The 20,694-nt window shown below is 41.2% G+C and overlaps 1 protein-coding gene across 2 annotated transcripts in view; it reads right to left on the bottom strand.

Moving 5' to 3' along the window:
* LOC115193760 (cGMP-dependent protein kinase 1) overlaps positions 1-20,694 on the bottom strand; it is a 145,730-nt gene that overhangs the window by 36,375 nt on the left and 88,661 nt on the right. For both annotated transcript variants that reach the window (XM_029752721.1, XM_029752720.1), the window contains exons 4-5: positions 8,290-8,395; positions 1,329-1,392 (exon numbers count right to left, since the gene is read on the bottom strand). In XM_029752721.1, coding sequence (XP_029608581.1) covers positions 1,329-1,392; positions 8,290-8,395 — 170 coding nt within the window. The remainder of the gene's footprint in view (positions 1-1,328; positions 1,393-8,289; positions 8,396-20,694) is intronic.

Here is a 20,694-nt window from a genome sequence, read left to right as displayed (position 1 = left end):
AGTCTTATAGCAAAGGGTCTGAATACTTATGTAAATAAAGTATTTCTATTTTTTTTTTATTTGCAAACATTTCTAAAAACCTGTTTTCACTTTGTCATTATGGGGTATTTCCACTAAATGAGGAAAAAGGGAAGAGGTCTGAATACTTTCCGAATGCACTGTATGTCTCAGTCTATCTCAGACAAATCAATAAGACAGCACCTGATTGATATTAGAATGAACAGTACTTTGGTGAATACAACATAGTATTGAATGACACAGAGGGGCTCTCACAAACCTAATGTTAACATGTTATTTTGGTTTGTGTTTGGCAGTCAGTGTATGTCCCAAGCATTATTCAGATGGTCTGTTCTTTTTTAAATGCATTGATTCATTTTACCACTGCAGTCACGAAGGTTCTCATTTTCTACGACATGGCAAGCGATATACCCACATTGAATAACATGCAAAAACAATATTATAGCTTTAAAATGAAATTTAATGATTTTGTGTCATGTATTCATTCTCTTGAAAGAGAGGTAAATATTGATGTCGAAAGAAACTAAATGGAATAGGAAAAACCTTAAGTTGTAGAGAGTGCATAGATTTTCATAGTTTAGCATAATTGATAGATTTTTCTGTCCTTGTGAAGTGAACACTTTATGGTCAAAATTGGGACCACTTCCTGGTCATTATCTGAACACACACACACACACACACACACACACACACACACACACACACACACACACACACACACACACACACACAGAAATGCAAATGCTACAGGCTTCTAAAAGCCTGCAGCACAAAATACATGTAAAAAGCAGTGCGCAGCCAAAGTAAAACTTCAAAACATATCAAAGGAAAAAGGATAACAAATAGAATAAATGGAGCTCAGAAGTGTAGTGCTAAAAAAATCTTTGCTATTACAATGTCAAAAGAAAACATAACCTTTTACAAAACCACCAGAAGTCTGAAATAATTCAGAGAGGAAACCTAAACAAAAAAGGTCAACCAGAGAACAGGTACAATATATACATTCCTCTGGGCAAAAGTGGTGATCTGACCATCTTTGACTGGTGAGATTCTTTAAAGAATTTCAATTAGTCTTTCAAGAATGTCAATTATATTTCAATTGTATGCGTTGTCACATCACATACAAGTTCATCAACACCATACCCAGTTGCTCAGAACTCTCAAACCTCCTCTGCCTTCAGCATAGCAAGAACATCCTCAACCCGTAGGCATCCATTATCCATTCACACAATGCACTTTTGTTTCCATAGAAATGTGTATCCTTGGCGAACACATTTGTGTACATAACTGGCTTTCAACGGAGGACCTACCTCCTCAAGGACATCAGCCAGCTTGCTTAGTATCTCCTCCGGAAGTTCATGGAATGTTGGAACACTGCAGGAAGAAAAGAGTCAGGAAGTCAAGGAAGAATAGGGATCCACAATGCAACAGGGCATATACACTGAGTATACAAAACATAATAGACATATACACTGAGTATACAAAACATGACATAGACTGACCAGGTGAATCCAGGTGAAAGCTATGATCCCATGCTGATGTCACCAGTTAAACCCATTCAATCAGTGTAGATGAAGGGTAGGAGACAGGTTAAATAAGGATTTTTAAGCCTTGAGACACAGAATGTGTACAATATGTGTGTCATTCAGAGGGTGAATGGGCAAGACAAAAGATTTAAGCGCCTTTGAATGGGCTATGGTAGTAGGTGCTAGGCGCAGGTGCTAGGTGCTAGGTTTGAGTGTCATGAATTGCAACGGTGCTGGGTTTTTCACGCTCAACAGTTTCCAGAGTGTATTTAGAATGGTCTACCACCCAAAGGACATCCAGCCAACTTGACAAAACTGTGGGAAGAATTGGAGTCAACAAGGGCCAGCATCCCTGTGGAACACTTTCGACACCTTGTAGAATCCATCCCCTGACGAAATGAGGCTGTTCTGAGGGCAAAAGTGGGTGCAACTCAATATTAGGAAGGTGTTGCTAATGTTTTGTACACTCAGTATACATTGAACAGAAGGTCATGTAATATCGGCAGCTACACAGTCGATAGGTTAGCCTGAATAGAGTTTCTGTTATTACGGTCGCTCAGTTTTCTTAACGTTGGTGAACGTATAATCCAGAAATGAACCTATATAAATACACTACACATGTACTATGTGTGGTATTCTGTATGCGTACACACAAACACACACAAACACACTCTGAGGTTGAAGAGGCTTGATGTTTGTTCCTTGCAGTCCTCTGAATCCTAAATCCTATCTGCTTGTTATCGACATGGACTAAAGAAAACTGGCCAATGTTTATCAGAGGGGAGAGAAAAATAGCACCCAGGCATTGGAACAAAGGCTTTTATCTCTCCATATCATCTCTCTGTTTCTCCATCTCCAACTCCCTCTCGTTTTCCATGCTTTATTAAAGTAATCTGAACCATCTCGCCCCAGCACTGACTCCTGGTGCTGAATTTCCTCCATGGACCCTGGCCAGAAAATGGCTTGTCAGATAGCTCCTTACTATGGGAAACATATGTGACTTTAGGCCCCGAGCCGTGAAACAATTCCTGCAAACAAAAAGCCTCTGTTATGGAAAGTTCTGCATCTAACGACTTAATTGCGTTATAATAAAATGGTAAATTTGATCATCATGTTGTTAGGTTCAAAACTGTTAAAGTGGAATAGGATGGTGTTTACATGTGTCTTTGTGTGTGTGTGAGGATTTGCATGCACGTGGCTTAGACTCCAGTCTTCTAAAATGGGACTGTGAACCATCTGAACTCGAGTGCCACAGTCCCGCTGATTTTCATTCCCCCCGGCCCTTAATTGATCAATTAAGGTAATTGATTTGCTGGAAAGTGGGTTATCCAGGTGTTATCAATCTCTAATTGAACGGCAATGATGAAAAAGGATTGGGGTCAATTCAGGAAGTAAACTGAAATGCCACCTATTTTCAACAATTTCTCCATAAACTGAAAGGAGAAGCTAATTATAAAAACATTTAAAATCAATTTTTGAATTTAAAATTCAAATCACTTCCTGAATTGACTGAATTCTAATTGGCAAAAACCCTGGATGAAAAGCAGCCGTCACTTCAGGACCAGAACTACACCCCCTGCTAACAAACTAGAACATCTTGGCTCCTGGACCCTGTCCTCGCATTTCAAGGCTGCGTTGAGACAATGACTTATCAGTGACCTAAGCCCTGCTCAGATAATCCCTACCATTGTGCCGCTGAGTTGTCGTAGTGCTGCTGCAAATGTACATTGTCCCAGGGGCGTTGGCAGTCATAATTTAAGTAACCTAAACCTATAATTTAAGTAACCTCCGCTGAATGCCTCTGTCAATCCTACGCTGTAATCATGTGCCTAAGAACCTATACTGTTAGCACTGAGGAGGTAAGCCTCAGCCCTAGTAGGAAGTCCATTTGGGGGCAACTCACCATGCACTGCATCAGCTCAAACATAAATATCACTGTCATGTCTACCTCTGATAAGCCTCCCAGTAAAATCTAATCATATCAAACTTTATTTGTCACATGCGCCGAATACAACAAGTGTACACCTTACAGTGAAATCCTTACTTACAAGCCCTTAACCAACAGTGCAGTTGAAGAAGAGTGAAGAAAATATTTACCAAATAAACTAAAGTAAAAAATAATAAAAAGAAACACAATAACATAACAATAACGAGGCTATATACAGGGGGTACCGGTACTGAGGGGGTACCGGTACAGAATCAGTGTGCGGGGGCACAGGTTAGAGGTAATTTGTACATGTAGGTAGGGGTGAAGTAACTATGCATAGATAATAAACAGTGAGTAGCAGCATTGTACAAAACAAATGGGGGGATCAATGTAATAGTCCGGTGGCCATTTGATCAATTGTTCAGCAGTCTTATGGCTTGGGGGTAGAAGCTGTTAAGGAGCCTTTTGCTCCTAGACTTGGCACTCCGGTACCGCTTGCCATGCGGTAGCAGAGAAAACAGTCTATGACTTGGGTGACTGGAGTCTCTGACAATTTTATGGGCTTTCCTGGTCCTGGATGGCAGGAAGCTTGGCCCCAGTGATGTACTGGGCCGTACGCACTACAAAGCAATACAAACTATCAAAAATTCCAGGAAAGTGCTAAAAATAGCCCACATTAACATATGTAGCCTAAGAAACAAGGTTCATGAAATCGAGAACTTGCTAGGAACAGATACATTTCATATACTGACATATATCTCTGAAACTCACTAAGATAATACCTTTGATGATACAGTGGTAGCAATAGATGGTTTAAACATCTTCAGAAGAGACATGAATGCCAATGGTGGAGTTGTTACCGTTTATGTTCAGAGTCATATTCCTGTAAAGCTTAGAGAGGACCTCATGTTGAATGCTGTTGAAGTAATATGGCTACAGGTTCACCTGCCTCACCTAAAGCCCATTCTTGTGGGAAGTTGCTATAGACCACCAAGTTCTTACAGTCAGTACCTGGATAATGTGTGTGAAATGCTTGATAATGTATGTGATATCAACAGAGAGGTATACTGTATTTTCTGGGTGACCTAAATATTGATTTAGTTTCATCAAGCTGCCCACTCAAGAAAAAGCTTCAAACTGTAACCAGTGCCTGAAACCTGGTTCAGGTTATCAGTCAACCTACCAGGGTATTTACAATGAAACCATCCATGTATTGATCACATCTTTACTAATTCTGCAGAAATCTACTCTAAAGTAGTATCCAAATCCATTGGATGTAGTGATCATAATATAGTAGCCATATCTAGGAAAACCAAAGTTCCAACAGCTGGGCGTAATATAGTGTATAAGAGGTCATACGAGAAGTTTTGTAGTGATTCCTATTTTGAAGATGTAAAGAATAATTGCTGGTCTGTGGTGTGTAATGAGGAGAAACCAGTCACTGCACTTGACACATTTATGAAAGTCTTTATTCCAGTTACTAATATGCATGCACCCATTAAGAAAATTACTGTAAAAACTGTTCAATCCCAGTGGATTGATAAGGAATTTTAACATTTTATGGTTGACAGGGATGAGGCAAAAGGAATGGCAAATAAGTTTGGCTGCACAGCCCATTGGCAAATGTACTGTAAATTGAGAAATCATGTGACTAAACTGATCAAGAAGAAGAAGAAACTGTACTATGAAATAAAGATAAATCATATATAGAATGATAGTAAAAAGCTTTGGAGCACCTTAAATTACATTTTGGCCAAAATGGTGAACTTGGCTCCATCATTCATCACAAAATCCACTGATATTGGCAACCACTTTAATAATTTTTTCATTGGCAAGATTAGCAAACTTAGGCATGACATGCCAACAACAAATTCTGAACCTACACACCCATGCATAACTGACCAAATTCTGAAAGACAAGAATTGTAATTTTGAATTCTGTAAAGTGAGTGTGGAAGAGGGAAAAAAAAAATTATCGCTCAAACAGCCAACCAAATCAGCCTGTTACCAACCCTTAGTAAACTTGTTGGAAAAAAATTGTTTGACCAGACAAAATGCTATGTAAACAAATGATCAACAGATTTTCAGCACAATTAAAGGGAAGGGCATTCAACATTCAACACTTACACAAATGACTGATGATTGGCTGAGAGAAATTGATAATGAAAATATTATGGGAGCTGTTTTGCTTGACTTCAGTGCAATTTTTGACATTATCAATCATAATCTGCTGCTGGAAAAACGTATGTGTTATGGCTTTACATCCCCTGCTATGTTGTGGATCGAGAGTTACCTGTCTAACAGAACACAGAGGGTGTTCTTTAATGGAAGCCTCTCCAACATAATCCAGGTATTCAGAGTCAGGCATTCCCCAGGGCAGCTTTCTAGGCCACTTATTTTTTTCAAACTTTACTAATAACCTGCCACCGGCTCTGAGTGAAGCCTGTGTGTGTATGTATGTTGATGTCTCAACACTATACACATCATCTACCACAGCAAGTGAAATCACTGCAACACAACAAAGAGCTGCAGTCAGTTTCAGAATGGGTGGCAAGAAATAAGTTAGTTCTAAATATTTCAAAAACTAAAAGCATTGTATTTGGGACAAATCATTGACTTAACCCTAAATCTCAATCTTGTAATGAATAATGTGGAAAATGAGCAGGTTTAGGAGACTAAACTGTTGGAGTAACTCTGGATTGTAAACTAATGGGGAGAGGTCTGTCCATAATAAAGCGCTGTTCTGCCTTCTTAACAATGCTATCAACAAGGCAGGTCCTACAGGCCCTAGTTTTGTCGCACCTGAACTACTGTCCAGTCGTGTGGTCAGGTGCCACAAATAGGGACTTATGAAAATTGTCCCAGAACCGGGCAGCATTGCTGACCCTTAAATGTACACAGAGAGCTAACATTAATAATATGCATGTCTCCAGGCTCAAAGTATAGGAGAGAATGACTTGTATTTGTGAGAAGTATTGACATGTTGAATGCACCGAGCTGTCTGTTTAAACTACTAGCACACAGCTCAGACACCCATGCATACCCCACAAGATATGCTACCAGAAGTTTCTTAAACATCCCTAAGTCCAGAACAGACTATGAGCGCACAGTACTACATAGAGCCATGGCTACATGGAACTCTATTCCACATCAACTAACTCATGCAAGCAGTATAATTAGATTAAAAAAACGGATAAAAATAGACCTTATGGAACAGTAGGGACTATGAAGAGATACACACATACAGACACACGCATACACACACACATGATAACATACACAATATACACACACGTACACAGATTTTTTGTTGTAGATAAGTGGTGGTAGAGGAGTGGCCTGAGTGCACACACTTAATGGGAAATCTGTTGTGAAATGTAATGTAATGTTTTTAATTGTATATAACTGCTTTCTGGACCCCAGGAAGAGTAGCTGCTGCTTGGCAGAAAGAGGGAAAGATTGTGAAAGACAGAACAGGGGGACAATCAGAGGGACAGACAGCAGAACAGACAGAGAAAGCAGTGAAAGCAGTACATTTCCAATGCACCTCATATATCCTGCTTGATGCATATGACACACTCCTCTCCCTCCATCTTTTGATGAGGACATATTTTATCCCATGCAGTGTGTCCGTGCAACAAAAATCTGCCTTTAATATGATAATAGGCTTCCCTGTCTTCAGCCCCTCTCCTCTGCCAAACCCTATGCTAATGCCAACGTCAGATAGAGAGAAGAAAGAGAGCAGGAAGAAGGGATAATAATTTTTTCCGGTAGAGTGGGTACTTCCAGATGCGTAACAAACTTGAAGGAGACATTGGGCTCTATTTTAACAAACCAAACGCAATGGTAAATCTTAGCACTGGTGGTAGGGCTATGGGTCCTGGGCTGTGTCAGACATATTGTTGCTATTTTCATTGTGTGAATTAGGGCTGGGTTTTGATTCATTTACATTCTTTGGGTTTTTGATTAATTAAGAGGTCTCACGAGTCAAACCCTTTATGAAAGGTTTGACTAACTGGCGAATGCATTGGTCAGGACCAAAAAACAGCCTTCATTGAGAGGAGGGGAAGCTATACTTGGTTTTTAATCAAATTAAATGAAATGTGAACAAATACTTGTTTTTATGTTTCTAATTACAAGGTTTACGGGAACAAAAAGAAAATGTAACTTGTTCCATGTGCATGTGGTCGTCATGGCTGGATAGGCTGCACTTCCGCTGTCAAAATCCATACCATAACCAACCAACTTACTGCTAACACCAGCTTATGGTTGGTCTTAAATATCCCCACCAGTGCTGCCTCAAATTGGCACTTTGGCGGATGTTTTTAAGGACACACCTCAGATACCCCACCCCTCCCACCTCAGCGCAAGCGAACTCATATAAGACAGACAGGTCAATTAACAAACCCGGCGCTAGGGTTTGAAAACAGAATGGCGCCGGCTCTAACAGGTCGAAATTGCAAAAAAGCGTGCGTTTGACAGTTGCACTGGTTAACTATCATTATGTAACTGAATGCGAATGGGGAAATGTGACTTCAATGGTAAATCGCTTCAATATCTAGGTCATATGAGTCTGGTATATTGATAAATTATTAAATGTTATAATGTAGTCAAATCAAATCCAATGTTATTCATCACATGCACTGAATACAACTGGTGTAGACTTTACATTGAAATACTTGCTTACAAACCTTTCCCAATGATGCAGAGTTTAAAAATAATAATACAAAAAAAAATAGTAACTAACAAAAGAGGAATAAAATAAAATACATAAGAATGGAGGTATATACAGGAAATATATAGTATTTCTGTTCCTCACCTTTTTAAAAACTCCATGTATTCGGTGTGTTTGATCAGGCCCGTCCTCATCATAATAGTCTGAAAGCATTGTCGGTCGATGGCCCATAACTTCACATTGGTGAGAGCTGGAGAGGGAGAAAATGGAGAAGAAAGGAGTGATCAGAATAGTCAGGGAGAAACATGGATACCAGGTCATTTTCACAATATAATGAGTCATCATTATATCATCATTAACCAGGTATCTACTTGGACAACATGAGTGCACATTTGAGAGAGATGAGGAGAGAAAGAACTTAAACCTGCCCAGGCTATCCCATAAGAACCCACAGCAGAAAGGCTATTAGAATAACTTCCATCACTGATGAATGGATTCATTTGGCTGACCCTGTCTGTGCATGTTTATCTGTTTGTTGCTTTGCCTGTTTGTTCTGATCCTGACCTGTCTACTTGGATGTCTGTGTCACTGTAACACTGACTCCTCCTCTTCTAATCTAGAACACACACAAACACCAATTCATTGACAAACAGACACTTAAGGGTAGGCAAGATAACACACACACACACCCACATACTTCCAAGGAGCAAGAGTTGAGCCCAGTGTTTTCTGTGTAATCAAACACTGCCAGACCACAGGAGAGATTCTCTCATTAGACGGTCAGGCTCTTTTTAGTCCCAGTTAGATCAGTTTTCTTCACAGGCTGAAACTGTCTGCAGCCCATGTACCAACTAATGAGGAAGGAGACAGCAACAAACACTATGCATCCTTCTTTAAGCACTAAATAACTAAAACACTGAGGCTGGGTCCCATTCCAAAAACCTACTTCTCTTGGGCCTAGATAACTCACAAACACGTAGCTGAAACACTGGTTAAATGGACGCATTATGGCAGATGGAAATTTCACAGCCTAGCAGAAGTCTTAGTGAAGCCACAGTATCACCCTTTTGTTGTCAGCTTTCCAGTACTATCAGGCTGCATGAAATCAAGGGATACAACCTATGATTACTAGGGAACAGACCGCCATTCCAGACCTCTAAAACCCAAGCCTCAGAGAAGAGGGCTAGAAAATATTTTGGAGTAACATTCCTGTTAGGCGCTAAAGCAACAGCTGTTAAGAGGAGAGACGTAGTTGTGTAAACACAGAGCCAACAGAGTGCTACGGCGGTGAGTGGGCAATTCACAGGGCATGGGGAAATCAGATATTGAGAGGCCAGGAGCGCATTGCAGTGAGGGTAAGTGGGTTATTTGGAGACTTGACTAAATTGCAGTGAGACTTGGGGAGCTGGTTAGCCTGCAATGTGTGTAGATGAATGTCTTAATGCTTGTGGGCCGTTTAGCCATTAGCTCGACAGCGTACTAAAGCCACTCCAGGCCCTGGGTTGACAACAGGCAGGGATGGAGGTGGAATGTGAAGGGTCTTGAGAAGTGTGGAAGTCTGGTAGTGAGGGAATTATGTTGAAGCAGACTGAGAATACATGCATGATGCATACTGCATATAACGTACTAGAAAAAATGCTCATCCCTTAAAGAGATTGGAACAACACTATTGCAACCTCAAAAAAGGTGTGCGATCAAGTCTGCTATGAAGGCCCATCAGGATTTATGTTCCCCACAGGATACAAAGTGTGATCTTTCAGCCACAGTCTCCTCTTCCTCTACCTTGTCCTTGACAGGCCCATACATATTTCTTTTTTTTTTTAACTTTCACCCCTTTTTCATGGTCCAATTGGTAGTTCAAATCTTGTCTCATCGCTGCAACTCCCCTACGGACTCGGGAGAGGTGAAGGTTGCACTGCTTCTTGACACACTGCTTGCTTAACCCGGAAGCCAGCCACACGAATGTGTCAGAGGAAACACGTCCAACTGACGACCAAAGTCAGCTTGCAGGCGCCCGGCACAACCACAAGGAGTTGTTAGAGCACGATGAAACAAGGAAATCCCAGCCGGCCAAAACCTTCCATAACCCGGACGACACTGGGTCAATTGTGTGCCTCATGGTCTCCATGGCCCATACACCCCCCCCCCCCCCCATCTTAAAAAGGCAGTAGCTTTGCCCTGATAGTTTGTAGTTGTTTCCCCTCCCCCTTCTTAATCTGTCCCACTAGCTCTTGATAAGTTTCCTGTTATCATGCTAGCAAGTCAAAGTGCAGTGATGCCACCATCACTCAGAAGCACCTGTTCATAGGACATCTGTTCTGATTCATATAAGGCATCATCCAAATTAAAGAGTATTATAAGGTCAATGTTTCCCTTAACATTATCTGGCTCTGTCCCTAATTTTAGTTTCACTTGAACTGTCTCCCATACAAATGTGATCGATTGAGCTGTTGATTGGGATTATCACAAAGCCTGTGTGTAATCAAGGATGTGTGGTAATCAAGGATGCGTGTAATCAAGGATCAGTTGATTTGCCTTGTGTCACCCTCAGGGAGAGAACAGCTTTGTTTAAGCCCTTATACAGCAACTGAGGCCAGAGCTCTGTTTGTCAGGGGCTGGAGAGAAACTTCACAGAGCAAAGGAGAAAGGATTGAACAGAATTACATTGTCCAAAGTAACCAGAATAAAACGTATTTGAATATCTTTACTTCTGAATGTATGTTGCAGCATTTAAATACAAGTGGGGTGACTGCCAAAATGATTTGTAATAGAATTCAATACAATATAATAATGTCTGTGTAACTTTGTTTTTAATAGAGGGCAGAAAATAATTATACGTTTTAATTTGTGTACTGATATTGTTCAAAGTTTTAAAAAAAGAAGCACCCAAATGTTAAACCATCACACCATTGTACTCTCATGGTGAATGTTCTCTATGAAGTTGAAAATGACTCCAATATCTTTGAAACACGGTCCCTCTCTGGTCCCGGATGGCTCTGATACACAGCGCTGCTGCAGTTGCTTTGTAAAACTGCATGGCACCAGGATTATAATGAGTTGTGACACCCCCTCATATCAGTTTCACAAGAACAAAGACAACCATGAGAAAATACACATAAATAAGCAACTTTGTGAATATTCTTACACAGTTCAAGTCACATAATCCTGACTGTCCAATGGAGGGAGAACAATACAATGGCAGGGAGAAGAGACACACAGCACGTATACAACTGCATCTCCTGGGGAACACAGCAGAAAAAAGAATACCAACAAAGGGTGGAGGACAATTGTTCATATCCGGCTCTAAGGACTATGAAAAAGAGTGCCAACTTGTACCGTTCTCGTTAGGAACAAAAGTCCAGAGTGCCTGGGTATAGAAAGGATACTGAGTTTATCAACCTAGACTCCTATAGGCACTGTTTCACTCAGAAGTAAGGGAGAATTAGATAGTCGCACTTTGAGAGTTACACTTTGTAAGTGGACTGAGGGTTTTCTACAACAGTCACACCCCACTATTATAATGGAGGATAGACTGACTGTATTTCTCTCCCTATCTTTCTCTGATTTTGCCTCTTTAACCCCCCCTTTCTATCTCTCTATCAACCCCCCCTCTCTTTCTATGTATCTCTCTCCCTTCTCTCTCTGTAGCCCCATTTCCCCTCATCATACTCTATAATTATATCACTGTGGCATGGAAAGGCAAATGTGTTGGAATACTGAAGGAATATTAATTAACATGCATCTTTATCCGAACCTTCGGAGCGGTGGTTATTAGGGTATTAGCTACTCTGAGAATTATCATAAGTCCCTCTCTGTAATTAACCTGATGATAGTTAGGCAGCTCTGAGAGGACAGGGGGCTTGTCTGTCTCAACTGCTGCTGCTGTTGGGCACAAAATCTGGTCTGAACATTCACAATAAGAAGTGGCATGCTGCCGTACTATTGTGGTGTACGACAATGAAGAGCTTTCAAACAGGCTTCAAACACATACCTGCAGTGTCGATCTATGTTACTGTTGTTATACATGTTAATCCTCTTCATTCCCTCTTACTTTGTGGCTCACACCGCATATCACCATCTTTCACTATTGTCCTCTCTTGTCCCGCTCTCTCAATTCAATTTACATTTTTAAGGTGCTTTATTGGCATGGGAAGCATATGTTTACATTGCCAAAACAAGTGAAATAGATAATAAACAAAAGTGAAATAAACAATAAAAGTAAACATTACACTCACAAAAGTTCCAAAATAAGAAATTAATTTAAAATGTCATATTATGTCTGTATACGGTGTTGTAATGATGTGAAAATAGTTAAAGTACAAAAGGGAAGATAAATAAAGGTTGTATTTACAATGGTGTTTGTTCTTCACTGGTTGCCCTTTTCTTGTGACAACAGGTCACAAATCTTGCTGTGATTGCACACTGTGGTATTTCACCCAATAGATATGGGAGTTTATCAAAATTGGATTTGTTTTCAAATTCGTTGTATGTCTGTGTAATCTGAGGCAAATATGTGTCTCTAATATGGTCATACATTTGACAGGAGGTTAGGAAGTGCAGCTCAGTTTCCACCTCATTTTGTGGGCAGTGTGCACGTCTGTCTTCTCTTGAGAACCAGGTCTTCCTTTGGCGGCCTTTCTCAATAGTAAGGCTATGCTCACTGAGTCTGTACATAGTCAAAGATATCCTTAATTTTGGGTCAGTCATTCTGCCACTGTGTACTCTCTGTTTGGGGCCAAATAGCATTCTAGTTCTCAGTTTTTTTGTAAATTCTTTCCAACATGTCAAGTAATTGTCTTTTAGTTTTCTCATGATTTGGTTGGGTCTAATTGTGTTGCTGTTCTGGAGCACCGTGGGGTCTGTTTGCAAACAGAGTCCCAGGACCAGCTTGCTTTTTTTTACCTTTATTTAACTAGGCAGGTCAGTTAAAAACAAATTCTTATTTTCAATGACAGCCTAGGAACAGTGTTAACTGTCTCATTCAGGGGTAGAAAGACAGATTTGTACTTTGAAAGCACAGGGATTCGATCTTGCAACCTTTTGGTTACTAGTCCAACGCTCTAACCACTAGGCTACCTGCCGCTGCCTGCCACCTAGGGGGCTATTCTCCAAGGTTCATTGCTCGGTAGGTGATGGCTTTGTCATGGAAGGTTTGGGAATCGCTAGAATTCTGGATTTTGATCATTAGCGGGTATCGGCCTAATTCTGCTCTGCATGCATTATTTGTTGTTTTACTTTGTACACAGGGGGATATTTTTGCAGAATTCTGCATGCAGAGTCTCAATTTGGTGTTTATCACATTTTGTAAAGTCTTGGTTGGTGAGCGGACCCCAGACCTCACAACTATAAAGGGCAATGGGTTCTATAACTGATTCAAGTATTTTTTGCCAGATCCTAATTGGTATGTCAAATTTTATGTTCCTTTTGATTGTACAGAAGGTCTTTCTTGCCTTGTGTCTCAGATTGTTCACAGCTTTGTGGAAGTTACCTATGGCGCTGATGTTTAGGCCGAGGTATGTATAGTTTTTTGTGTGAATTAGGGCAACAGTGTCTAGATGGAATTTGTATTGTATGGTGCTGGCAACTGGACCATTTTTGAAACGCCATTATTTTTGTCTTACTGAGATTTACTGTCAGGGCCCAGGTCTGACAGAATCTGTGCAGAAGATCTAGGTACTGCTGTAGCCACTCCTTAGTTCGGGACAGAAGAACCAGATCATCAGCAAACAGTAGACATTTGACTTCAGATTCTAGTAGGGTGAGGCTGGGTGCTGCAGCCTGTTCTAGTGCCCTCGCCAATTTGTTGATATACACTACCATTCAAAAGTTTGGGGTCACTTAGAAATGTCATTGTTTTTGAAAGAAAATCACATTTTATGTCAATTAAAATAACATCAAATTGAACAGAAATACAGTGTAGACATTGTTAATGTTGTAAATGACTATTGTAGCTGGAAATGGCTGATTTTTTATGGAATATCTACATAGGCGTACAGAGGCCCATTGTCAGCAACCATCACTCCTGTGTTCCAATGGCACGTTGTGTTAGCTAATCCAAGTTTATCGTTTTAAAAGGCTAATTGACCATTAGAAAACCATTTTGCAATTATGTTAGCACAGCTGAAAACTGTTGGTCTGATTAAAGAAGCAATAAAACTGGCCTTCTTTAGACTGAGTATCTGAAGCATCAGCATTTGTGGGTTCGATTACAGGCTCAAAATGGATAGAAATAAAGACTTTTCTCCTGAAACTCTTCAGTCTATTCTTGTTCTGAGAAATGAAGGCTATTCCATGTGAGAAATTGCCAAGAAACTGAAGATCTGGTACAACGCTACAACACTGTGTACTACTCCCTTCACAGAACAGCGCAAACTGTCTCTAACCAGAATAGAAAGAGGAGTGGGAGGCCCTGGTGCACAACTGAACAAGAGGACAAGTACATTAGAGTGTCTAGTTTGAACAACACACACCTCACAAGTCCTCAACTGGCAGCGTCATTAAATTATACCCGCAAAACACCAGTCTCAACGTCAACAGTGAAGAGACGAGTCTGGGATGCTAGCATTCTAGGCAGAGTTGGAAAGAAAAAGCCATATCTCAGATGGTCAATAAAAAGAAAAGATTAAGATGGGCAAAAGAACACAGACACTGGACAGAGAAACTCTGCCTGGAAGGCCAGCATCCCAGAGTCGCCTCTTCACTGTTAACGTTGGGACTGGAGTGTTGTGGGTACCATTTCAACTTTTGAACGGTAGTGTATAAGTTGAAGACGGTGGGGCTTAAGCTGCATCCCTGTCCCCCCCCCCCCCCGGCCCTGTGGGGGGGAGTGTATTTTTTGCACATTTTAACTTGTTGTTTGTGTACATGGATTTTATAATGTTGTATGTTTTTCCCCCAACACCACTTTCCATCGATTTGTATAGCAGGCCCTTGTGCCAGATTGAGTCGAAAGCTTTTTTTAAATCAATGAGAAGACTTTGCCTTTTTGGTTTGTTTGTTTGTCAATTAGGGTGTGCAGGGTGAATACGTGGTCTGTCGTATGGTCATTTCGTAAAAAGCCAATTTGACATTTGCTCAGTACATTGTTTTCACTGAGGAAATGTACGAGTCCTCTGTTAACGATAACACAGGGGATTTTCCCAAAGTTGCTGTTGACTCATCCAACGGTAGTCTTTGGGGTCAAATCTTCTTCACTTTTGTGGATTGGGGTGATCAGTCCTTGGATCCAAATATTGGGAAATGTGCAAGAGCTAAGGATGATGTTAAAGTTTAAGAATAGCCAATTGGAATTGTTGGTCTGTATATTGTATCATTTCATTTAGAGTACCATCAACCTCACAGGCCTTTTTGGGTTGGAGGGTTTGTATTCTGTCCTGTAGTTCATTCAATGGATTTGGAAGATCCAGTGGGTTCTGCTAGTCTTTAATAGTTGATTATAAGATTCGCATTTGATCATGTATAAGTTTTCGCTGTTTGTTCTTTGTTATAGAGCCAAAAATATTGGAGAAGTGGTTTATCCATACATCTCCATTTTGGATAGATACAGTTGAAGTCGGAAATGTACATACACCTTAACCAAATACATTTAAACTCAGTTTTTCACAATTCCTGACATTTAATCCTAGTACAAATTCCCTGTCTTAGGTCAGTTAGGATCACCACTTTATTTTAAGAATGTGCAATGTCAGAATAAAAGTAGAGAGAATTATTTTTTTAGCTTTTATTTCTTTCATCACATTCCCAGTGGGTCAGAAGTTTACATACACACAATTAGTATTTGGTAGCATTGCCTTTAAATTGTTTAACTTGGGTGTTGTTGTTTGTTTAGAATTCCAATTTCCCAGTAGTGGTTAGATTCTATAGATTCTTCAATTAAATTGAGCTGATTTCTCACGTGCTGTTCCTTCTTTTTCCATAGTGTACTTCTGTATTGTTTTAGTGATTCACCATAGTGAAGGCTCAGGCTTTCTGTGTCTCTATGTTTTTGGTTGAATAGGTTTCTCAATTCTTTCTTAGGTTTTTGCATTCTTGATCAAACCATTGTCATTGTTGTTAATTTTCTTAGGTCGCCTGCTTGAAATTGTTTATTTGATAGGGAAGCTGAGAGGTCAAATATACTGTTTAGGTTTTCTACTGCTAAGCGTACTATTGCAGTCAAACATTTTGTCCAGGAAATTGTCTAGAAGGGATTGAATTTGTTGTTGCCTAATTGTTTTTTGGAAGATTTCCACACTACTTTCCTTCCATCTATAGCATTTCTTAATATTATTCAGTTCATTTGGCTTAGATGACTCATGATTGAGCATAGCTCTGTTCAAGTAGAGTGTGATTTTGCTGTGATCTGATACGGGTGTCAGTGGTCTGACTGTGAATGCTCTAAGAGACTCTGGGTTGAGGTCAGTGATAAAGTAGTCTAGTCACGCCCTGATCTGTTTCACCTATCGTTGTGCTTGTCTCCACCCCCTCCAGGTGTCACCCATCTTCCCCAATTATCCTCTGGGTATTTATACCTGTGTTTTCTGTCTGTGCCAGTTTGTGTTGTTTGTCAAGTTTACCAGTGTTTGTCCTGTCAGCTCCTGTCTTTTCCCAGCCTCTCTTTTTCTTGTTCTCCTGGTTTTTGACCCTTGACTGTCCTGACACTGTATCCGCCCTCCTGAACACTCTGCCTGAGACTGCCTGCCATCCTGTACCTTTGCTCCACCTCTGGATAACTGAACTCTGCCTGAGACTGCCTGCCATCCTGTACCTTTGCTCCTACTCTGGATTATCGACCCCTGCCTGCCTTGACCTGTCGTTTGCCTGCCCCTGTTACAATAAACATTGTTACTTCACACAGTCTGCACTTGGGTCTTACCTTGATACCTGATAGTCTACAATACTACTGCCAAGAAATGAGCTATAGGTGTACCTACCAAAGGAGTCCTCTCGAAGCCTACCATTGACTAGGTACATACCCACCTTCCGACAGAGCTGCAGGAGTTGGAACCCATTTTTGTTGGTTACGTTGTTGAAGTTGTGTCTAGGGGGTCATATGGGGGAGGGAATGCTGTCACCTCCAGGTAGGTGTTTGTCCCCCTGTGTGCTGTGGGTGTCAGGTTCTTGTCCAGTTCTGTTATTTAGGTTGCCACAGACTAGTACATTTCCCTGGGCCTGTAAATTGTCCTCTAGGATGGAGAAGCTGTCATCATTAAAGTATGGGGATTCTAAAGGGGGAATATATGTAGCACACATGAGTACATTTTTCTCTGTGATAATTTCCTTATTAATTTCTAGCCAGATGTAAAATGTTCCTGTTTGACTAATTTAATAGAGTGGGTTAGGTCTGCTCTATACCAAATTAGCATTCCCCCTGAGTCTCTTCCCTGTTTCACACCTGGTGGTTTGGTGAATGGTGTTTTTGTGTGGTTTAGGCCAGGACCATCACAGTAGGAGTGAGCAGAGCATGCTGAGCATCTGATACATACCTCTTAGGTTGCAGGATGGGGCCTGGGCGGGTGTAATAGTGGGGTTGGGCCTGTTGCTGTGCTCACGGCCTGGGTATATGTCCTGCTGTCATGTTGATGTCCTTGCCGCAGGGGCGGGGGGCATGGTGTGGGGAGAAGGGGCATAGGTCTGATATGGGGGGGGCTATATAGGATGGGGCAAGGGTTTTCTTGGGGTGGTCTTATCTGGTTGTGGTGTGGCTGGTGATGCTGTAGTCTGGGTGTAGGTCCTCTTGGTGTGGGTTCGCTCGGTGCAGGTCCTTCAGGAGGGGGTCTTGCAGGTCTGGGAGGGTGTCTCGCTGGTCTGGGCGGGGTGTCCGTTGCTCTGTTGCTCCTGTGTGAGGTGCTGCGGCTACGGTTGAGGGTGACGTCCTTCAGGGTCCTGGCAAAAGTTAGGATTGCTGCCTTGCAGAGGTGGACCTGGTCGTAAAGGCTGTTCAAGTCCAGGGTGGAGTGGTGGGCCAGGTAGACATTAGGTTTTGAGTCACAGCCTCGCGAAATGCTTGCATTCACCCGCTGCATGGTAGCAGGGTGAAAGTATTTTTGTGGTTCCAGGGTGGAGATAACCACTTGTGCGTTGGGGAAAGTGAAAGTAGCTTTTTCAATCACTCCCTTGAGTGCTGCGGCCACCCTTTCCTCCTGGGCCCTCAGGTCATTTGTGCCCTGTGAATTATGATGTAGCTGGGGGACCCTAGTCTGTCTTCTGACAACAGTTCCGAGGCATGCCTAGTGTTTGAGCACCAGAGTTTAGCCACTTTGTGTTTCTCTCTCTCCACACCACACTTCTCTTAATCTCTCTCTTTCTCACTATCACCCCTCTCCACTCCCCCGCTCTCTTTCTCTCTCTCATCTCAGGGGAAGATCCTAGGGCATTAACCGTAGGGCCAATGGAGTCTGTCTGAGAGCCATAGGGTGTAAAAGACTGCTTGAGAGGCTTAATTTCCTCCCTCCCCAAAGTCATTAATAACTCCAGTCTTATTTGATTACATCTGCATGAGTTCTTAAGAGCGTGAGAAATTTTGACAGGCCATTTTGACTAGGCAAAGTAGAACAGAGCACAAAACAACGTTAATGGAAAATAGGAAGCATCTTACTAACAATGCACACTGAAATGCTGTGCTATAGCCTCAAAGAATGGATTGACTCTTTGGTGAACAATTATGGATGGTAACACTTGAACTGTAAGAATGTGTATTTTGATTAATTTGTGCCCGAAAAATAACATATAACCTTTGATATACTGTGAATGCATAGCTCCCACTTTCAGTGTCAGTGGTAGTTTTGTGCAAAAACTGGTTGCACTAAAACTTTATCAGAACTTCAATGTGCTTGTTACTTTGTCACACGTGACTGACTGAGTGACTAAGTCAGAAGCAAAAGGAAGACAATCTCCCAGCTGCAAATGGTCTCCCCATGTGGGAGAGAGGAATCTATGGCCCTACAGTGGAGAAGCTGCTAGAGAAAATATGCCACTGTTCTTCATCCTACCACCACCCACACCCAACCACCATTTACCAGACTCAGAATACAAATCACTACTGTTCACCACCACATCACATCTAACCGTCTCTACACCAAATGCATATACTGCATACTGCACGATACATCCAGCTATCCGAATGATAATGTATGTCATGCAAATAAGCTAGCTGTTAAAAAAAAGCTCTCAGTTTGGCAATGGTAACACTTGTTCACTCAAACCAGTGCTACTGTATGACAATTAACACAGGAAATGATTTAGCCTGAGCTGAAGTGATACTGGCTTGCCCATCAGACATGTTTATCACACTGATGTTCCAACTCCATCAAACTAGTGACTATTTTTCTGGGGTAAGACCAAATAGCATTGTTCTTGTACTTAGAGAATTCACCCTTGGGTTCCTGTAGTCAATAAAACACATGTAATGTACTCACGGGAAACTGAACTGGATGGTTAGCGTTTTCTCACAGTGTAGGAGGAATGTTGTTTTGCCTCGGAAACTATCAGTTGTCAGTGTTTGATTGAACAGGGCTCTGATTTTTATTACATGGTGGAGACATGGCTTCAACAACCCCGCCTGTATAATATTAACCATACCGCTAAGCCTGCAGTCATCATGTAACTTTGGAGATGTTTTGGAAGTTCACCATAAACATTTTCCCATTAACCGGCCAGGTACTTGGTCAATGTAAAGTCAGCGTTATCGTAGAAGCAGAGTGGCCCTTCTGAAAGTAGTTTGCAGCATGCCCTGTGATTGCAGGTTTGCTAATGTTATTCATGGCCAAGGGATAACACATTACCTCACATCTTGTGACAACAAGATTGCCTTTCTTTTTTTTACATTGCACAGTGAGTTCGGAATATTCTGGATATTGACCAAACCTCACTACCAGTAGCCAGTTACTGTTTCAATATAGAGGATTGTCGAATTAAAAACATTCCTCTATCTAAGGTATTTTTCTCTCAGAGTCAGGGCCCTAGGTTATATCTTTTATAACGTCAAATTAAAATATTAAAGAAACGCTCGGTACTATAAATTGAAAAAACTTGTACAGCAGCACACTGCATCCAGCTCAGAAGCTCTGGGGTTTTATACCCCTTTGCAACAATATGTCAAGAAACTGACCAGGGAGCCTGGACAGTGACAGTGATTGGACAAGTTTGTGGCCACAGGTAAGAAGAATGAGGGAATTAATTAATGATGAGAAAGAAGTGGTTTGAGGGGATGGGTGGTTTGAGGGGACCTGTGATCTGAGTACAGTTGAGATAGGCTGATAAGAGATTGACTTGACATTTGGTGTGTTGACAGCTAAAGGCCAAACTTACTGAGATGCAAACTCTCCACATTTGCAGTTCATACCTGCTATTAATAAAGGAAATGAAAAATGAGAGGTAGGATAAAAGTACAAATGGGGTGAATGTTAAAACTAAGGCAAAGAATATATGGTATCTATGATCTATCTTTCCAAGTAAAAGATCTAGCATAAGAAATAGCATATGACCTCGTTGAGACTAACAAAAGGTCCCCAGATGTCAGAAGTGTGTGTGTGTACCATCTATGTGAAACTTGTCTCCTAAAGAGGACTC

Source organism: Salmo trutta, chromosome 5 (assembly GCF_901001165.1).
Source record: "Salmo trutta chromosome 5, fSalTru1.1, whole genome shotgun sequence".
NCBI lineage: Eukaryota > Metazoa > Chordata > Actinopteri > Salmoniformes > Salmonidae > Salmo > Salmo trutta.
The sequence above is the reverse complement of the archived record's forward strand: the minus strand, read 5'-3'. Positions and strand labels throughout refer to the sequence as shown.